Here is a 7783-nt window from a genome sequence, read left to right as displayed (position 1 = left end):
AAAAATATCCCAATGCCCCAGGGCAGTGATCGGGGACACTGCCCTGTGTAGGGTGCCGTCTTTCGGATGGGACGTTAAACGGGTGTCCTGACTCTCTGAGGTCATTAAAGATCCCATGGCACTTATCGTAAGAGTAGGGGTGTTAACCCCGGTGTCCTGGCTAAATTCCCAATCTGGCCCTCAAACCATCATGGTCACCTAATAATCCCCAGTTTACAATTGGCTCATTCATCCCCTTCCTCTCCCCTGTAACTATTCCCCAGGTCGTTGCTGCAAATGAGAACGTGTTCTCAGTCAACTTACCTGGTAAAATAACGGTAAATAAATAAATAAATAAATACCGAGGATAATTTTGCGATTTTGATTCTGAATTTCAAGATCCCTTGACGTATCCCAAAAATATATACAAACTATTATTTGATATACATTTTTGGGGGGCCATGTCCCAGATAGACACGGACCCCAGATAGACATGGACCCCAGATAGACATGGACCCCAGATAGACACGGACCCCAGATAGACATGGACCCCAGATAGACACGGACCCCAGATAGACATGGACCCCAGATAGACACGGACCCCAGATAGACACGGACCCCAGATAGACACGGACCCCAGATAGACACGGACCCCAGATAGACATGGACCCCAGATAGACATGAACCCCAGATAGACACGGACCCCAGATAGACACGGACCCCAGATAGACATGGACCCCAGATAGACACGGACCCCAGATAGACACGGACCCCAGATAGACACGGACCCCAGATAGACACGGACCCCAGATAGACATAGACCCCAGATAGACAGAGACCCCAGATAGACAGAGACCCCAGATAGACATGGACCCCAGATAGACATAGACCCCAGATAGACAGAGACCCCAGATAGACAGAGACCCCAGATAGACATGGACCCCAGATAGACATGGACCCCAGATAGACATGGACCCCAGATAGACATGGACCCCAGATAGACAGAGACCCCAGATAGACATGAACCCCAGATAGGCACGGACCCCAGATAGACACGGACCCCAGATAGACACGGACCCCAGATAGACACGAACCCAGATAGGCACGGACCCCAGATAGACACGGACCCCAGATAGACTCGGACCCCAGATAGACACGGACCCAGATAGACACGGACCCCAGATAGACACGGACCCCAGATAGACACGGACCCCAGATAGACAGAGACCCCAGATAGACAGAGACCCCAGATAGACATAGACCCCAGATAGACAGAGACCCCAGATAGACAGAGACCCCAGATAGACATGGACCCCAGATAGGCACGGACCCCAGATAGACACGGACCCCAGATAGACACGGACCCCAGATAGACACGAACCCCAGATAGGCACGGACCCCAGATAGACACGGACCCCAGATAGACACGGACCCCAGATAGACACGGACCCCAGATAGACACGGACCCCAGATAGACACGGACCCCAGATAGACACGGACCCCAGATAGACACGGACCCCAGATAGACATGGACCCCAGATAGACATGGACCCCAGATAGACATGGACCCCAGATAGACACGGACCCCAGATAGACACGGACCCCCAGATAGACACGGACCCCAGATAGACACGGACCCCAGATAGACATGGACCCCAGATAGACACGGACCCCAGATAGACACGGACCCCAGATAGACAGAGACCCCAGATAGACACGGACCCCAGATAGACATGGACCCCAGATAGACACGGACCCCAGATAGACATGGACCCCAGATAGACAGAGACCCCAGATAGACACGGACCCCAGATAGACATGGACCCCAGATAGACACGGACCCCAGATAGACACGGACCCCAGATAGACACGGACCCCAGATAGACACGGACCCCAGATAGACACGGACCCCAGATAGACACGGACCCCAGATAGACACGGACCCCAGATAGACACGGACCCCAGATAGACACGGACCCCAGATAGACATGGACCCCAGATAGACATGGACCCCAGATAGACAGAGACCCCAGATAGACATGAACCCCAGATAGGCACGGACCCCAGATAGACACGGACCCCAGATAGACACGGACCCCAGATAGACATGAACCCCAGATAGGCACGGACCCCAGATAGACACGGACCCCAGATAGACACGGACCCCAGATAGACACGGACCCCAGATAGACACGGACCCCAGATAGACACGGACCCCAGATAGACATAGACCCCAGATAGACAGAGACCCCAGATAGACAGAGACCCCAGATAGACATAGACCCCAGATAGACAGAGACCCCAGATAGACAGAGACCCCAGATAGACATGGACCCCAGATAGGCACGGACCCCAGATAGACACGGACCCCAGATAGACACGGACCCCAGATAGACATGAACCCCAGATAGACACGGACCCCAGATAGACACGGACCCCAGATAGACACGGACCCCAGATAGACACGGACCCCAGATAGACACGGACCCCAGATAGACACGGACCCCAGATAGACACGGACCCCAGATAGACATGGACCCCAGATAGACATGGACCCCAGATAGACATGGACCCCAGATAGACACGGACCCCAGATAGACACGGACCCCAGATAGACACGGACCCCAGATAGACACGGACCCCAGATAGACATGGACCCCAGATAGACACGGACCCCAGATAGACACGGACCCCAGATAGACAGAGACCCCAGATAGACACGGACCCCAGATAGACATGGACCCCAGATAGACACGGACCCCAGATAGACATGGACCCCAGATAGACAGAGACCCCAGATAGACACGGACCCCAGATAGACATGGACCCCAGATAGACACGGACCCCAGATAGACACGGACCCCAGATAGACACGGACCCCAGATAGACACGGACCCCAGATAGACATGGACCCCAGATAGACACGGACCCCAGATAGACACGGACCCCAGATAGACACGGACCCCAGATAGACAGAGACCCCAGATAGACATGGACCCCAGATAGACATGAACCCCAGATAGACACGGACCCCAGATAGACATGGACCCCAGATAGACAGAGACCCCAGATAGACATGGACCCCAGATAGACATGGACCCCAGATAGACACGGACCCCAGATAGACACGGACCCCAGATAGACACGGACCCCAGATAGACAGAGACCCCAGATAGACATGGACCCCAGATAGACATGAACCCCAGATAGACACGGACCCCAGATAGACATGGACCCCAGATAGACAGAGACCCCAGATAGACATGGACCCCAGATAGACATGAACCCCAGATAGACATGGACCCCAGATAGACATGGACCCCAGATAGACACGGACCCCAGATAGACACGGACCCCAGATAGACACGGACCCCAGATAGACACGGACCCCAGATAGACATGGACCCCAGATAGACACGGACCCCAGATAGACACGGACCCCAGATAGACAGAGACCCCAGATAGACACGGACCCCAGATAGACATGGACCCCAGATAGACACGGACCCCAGATAGACATGGACCCCAGATAGACAGAGACCCCAGATAGACACGGACCCCAGATAGACATGGACCCCAGATAGACACGGACCCCAGATAGACACGGACCCCAGATAGACACGGACCCCAGATAGACACGGACCCCAGATAGACATGGACCCCAGATAGACACGGACCCCAGATAGACACGGACCCCAGATAGACACGGACCCCAGATAGACAGAGACCCCAGATAGACATGGACCCCAGATAGACATGAACCCCAGATAGACACGGACCCCAGATAGACATGGACCCCAGATAGACAGAGACCCCAGATAGACATGGACCCCAGATAGACATGGACCCCAGATAGACACGGACCCCAGATAGACACGGACCCCAGATAGACACGGACCCCAGATAGACAGAGACCCCAGATAGACATGGACCCCAGATAGACATGAACCCCAGATAGACACGGACCCCAGATAGACATGGACCCCAGATAGACAGAGACCCCAGATAGACATGGACCCCAGATAGACATGAACCCCAGATAGACATGGACCCCAGATAGACATGGACCCCAGATAGACACGGACCCCAGATAGACACGGACCCCAGATAGACACGGACCCCAGATAGACACGGACCCCAGATAGACACGGACCCCAGATAGACATGGACCCCAGATAGACATGGACCCCAGATAGACACGGACCCCAGATAGACACGGACCCCAGATAGACACGGACCCCAGATAGACACGGACCCCAGATAGACATGGACCCCAGATAGACACGGACCCCAGATAGACAGAGACCCCAGATAGACACGGACCCCAGATAGACACGGACCCCAGATAGACACGGACCCCAGATAGACACGGACCCCAGATAGACACGGACCCCAGATAGACACGGACCCCAGATAGACACGGACCCCAGATAGACATGGACCCCAGATAGACACGGACCCCAGATAGACACGGACCCCAGATAGACACGGACCCCAGATAGACATGGACCCCAGATAGACACGGACCCCAGATAGACACGGACCCCAGATAGACACGGACCCCAGATAGACACGGACCCCAGATAGACACGGACCCCAGATAGACACGGACCCCAGATAGACATGGACCCCAGATAGACATATCGTACAAAATATTATTGCGATATGTAACTGTATCGATTTTTTGCCCCATCACTAGTGGGAGAGCATCTCTAGTGCCACTTCATGAGGCAAACACACACACACACACACACACACACACACACACACACACACACACACACACACACACACAAGCTGCACACACGCACAAACACACACAAGTTGCTCAAACACACACACACACACACACACACACACACACACACCCACAAGCTGCACACACGCACAAACACACACACACACACACACACACGCACGCACACACACACACACACACACACACACACACACACACACACACACACACACACACACACACACACACACACACACACACACACACACACACACACACACACACACACCTATGAGTTGGGCTTCGTCCTCAGTGAGCGTCTTGCTGAGGTAAGTCTTCTTCTTCTTCAGAGAGTTTCCAGAGGGCAGAGTGGCTCCAGTGTTGGGCATGGGAGGCTCCCCGTCCTTCTGCTGCAGGGCATCAGCTATCACCAGGAAGGCCCTCAGACCTATGTTCATACGCTACAGAGACACATCACACACACACGCACGCACGCACGCACGCACGCACGCACGCACGCACGCACGCACGCACGCACGCACGCACGCACGCACGCACGCACGCACGCACGCACGCACGCACGCACGCACGCACGCACGCACGCACACACACACACACACACACACACACACACACACACACACACACACACACACACTATTAGTATTAGTATACATTTGAGGCTCCCCGTCCTTCTGCTATAGGCATCAGGTCAGTGGTGTAGTGTAGTTAGCGAGGCCCCTCTCTGCAAGGTCCGAAACAAGGAAAACCGTTTTTTAAAGGACAATAGTTATCTACTTGAACGTCTACAAATGTTGCCATGGGGCAGAGAAAATGTTGCTGTTTTAAAGCTAATCTTATGCTATTCTACAAATTTTGCCAAGAGGGTAAAAGAACAGTTTGCCGTTTTAAAGCTGCACTATCCAGAAATCGCTCCGCCATTTCCTGTTTGCTAAAATTCGAAAAGTTCACCTAATTTCAGTTTAGGTGACAAAATAAGCAAGTATAGTGCAGAGAATCATTTACCATCTAAACCGCTGTGGTATATATTATCCATATCCCAAAATATTGTATTTTCAGCTGTTTGAATCTGATGTATAAAACTGAAAAGTAAAAGACGCAAAAAACTCAACTTAATAATGGTAGGCACAGAAATAGCGCAAATAGAACATATTTACTATCATTTCTTAGACTTGCTTTCAATGAGAATGACAGATCTATAACTTACATTTCTAAGAGAATTTTGTCAGGTCACACAAAAACGTACCTATTGCAGCTTTAAAGCCACTTTCCTGTAAACAAATAAAATAATTGTCCCATGGCTTATGAAATGTCCAAATGCTATCTGAAGTAGACCTGAGCTTTAGGGGTACCGAACCTTCTTGCCACTGTGTTTGTTACCTCTGGGTTGAGACTGAAAGCTTTGGCAGGCTTCCCGACACACAGCAGGTCAAAGATGATCTCCTTCATGGCAAAATCAAGTTTTTCCTGAAGAGAGAGGAGGAGAAGAGGACCAATATTACAGAGTACTGTTAGGAGACAGAGGAGTGAGTGTGTGAATGTATGTCGGCGTCTGTGTGTGTTTCTCTTAAATGTGTCTGTGTGTGTATGTGGGCGTGTGTGTGTATGTGGGCGTCTGTGTGTGTGTGTGTGTGCGTGCGTGCGTGCGTGCGTGTGTGTGTGAATGTATGTCAGCGTCTGTGTGTGTTTCTCTTAAATGTGTCTTGTGTGTGTATGTGGGTGTGTGTGTGTGTGTCTATGTGTGTGTGTGTGTGTGTGTGTGTGTGTGTGTGTGTGTGTGTGTGTGTGTGTGTGTGTGTGTGTGTGTGTGTGTGTGTGTGTGTGTGTGTGTGTGTGTCTGTCTGTCTGTCTGTCTGTCTGTCTATGTGTGTATGTGTGCATAGCCGTGGGCCGTTTTAAGGATTTCCACACCTGGGGAATTTATTTATACTAAATAGAAAAATGTGCGTATTAGCTTCCTTCTGTACGGCTAATGTCTGTTTCGCAGACACAGTAGCCTATTTGATCAGTATAAAGAAATGAATGTTGGTGTTTTATCACGGCACTGACATATCTGTCTGTCTGTCTGTCTGTCTGTCTGTCTGCCTGTCTGCCTGTCTGTCTGTCTGTCTGTCTGCCTGCCTGTCTGTCTGTCTGTCTGTCTGTCTGTCTGTCTATCTGGGGCCTAAACTTCTCTTCCATATTAAGATCATACAATGGACACCTAAGCCTGGAGGGCTGTGCATGTAACGCCCTGATCTATTTAGTGCTGAAATCTCTGACAGATTAACCGTGAGGTGGACAATTATTTTAGGAAAGTAAATAACAACAATTATTATTTTAGGAGAGTAAAAAAAAAATTAAAAAACAATAGGCTATAATGTTTTGAATATATGCTACACATCCAAACACAGGGAATATTGTTTTTGTAATTAGTCAAAGGCTGTTTTGAAAGAGACTTAAATGACTATGAGGTTAAAGTGCAGATTGTCAGTCATACAGCCAAGACATGCTAATCTCTCACCATTACAAATATCATATCCCAAATAACAGAGGAGGTTAGCAATTTTTTGGGGGGGGTATGATATTTGTGCGTCTGTCATTATTCACGATCCATTCAGGATTATCTGTATTAATTAGCATCCACATTAATGTAGATGTGTTCAGAAACATATTATATTCTTATTGACAATTTAAAGTGACTCCAAAATGACACAATACATCATTTACCATTCATTTCTATTGGGCACAAATTAATCTGAAAAAACAACCAAAAACAAACAGCAAATGCATCCAACCAGTTTGTAGCGTCACAACCTTGATGTAATCATTGCATGTTTGGAATATGGGACCAAATACTAAACGTTTGACTACTTTAATACACATATAAGTGAATTTGTCCCCATACTTTTGGTCCCCTAAAATGGGGTGACTACGTACAATAAGTGCTGTAATTTCTAAACGGTTTACCCCATAAAATACCCTCAAATTAAAGCTGACTTTGTATATCATTTCAAATCAACAAAAGTCGTTAACTTCTCATCTCCAGACAGATCTTCTCTTTCC

General features: G+C 49.9%; 1 protein-coding gene across 1 annotated transcript in view; it reads right to left on the bottom strand.

The window, feature by feature from the left end:
• The window catches only part of LOC129863309 (protein furry homolog), a 186423-nt gene that overhangs the window by 101011 nt on the left and 77629 nt on the right, over positions 1 to 7783 (bottom strand). The window contains exons 13-14 of the mRNA XM_055935200.1: positions 6119 to 6205; positions 4879 to 5178 (exon numbers count right to left, since the gene is read on the bottom strand). Coding sequence (XP_055791175.1) covers positions 4879 to 5178; positions 6119 to 6205 — 387 coding nt within the window. The remainder of the gene's footprint in view (positions 1 to 4878; positions 5179 to 6118; positions 6206 to 7783) is intronic.

This window comes from Salvelinus fontinalis, chromosome 10 (genome assembly GCF_029448725.1).
Source record: "Salvelinus fontinalis isolate EN_2023a chromosome 10, ASM2944872v1, whole genome shotgun sequence".
NCBI lineage: Eukaryota > Metazoa > Chordata > Actinopteri > Salmoniformes > Salmonidae > Salvelinus > Salvelinus fontinalis.
Note: the sequence above shows the minus strand (reverse complement) of the source record. Positions and strands in the feature narration are given on the sequence as shown.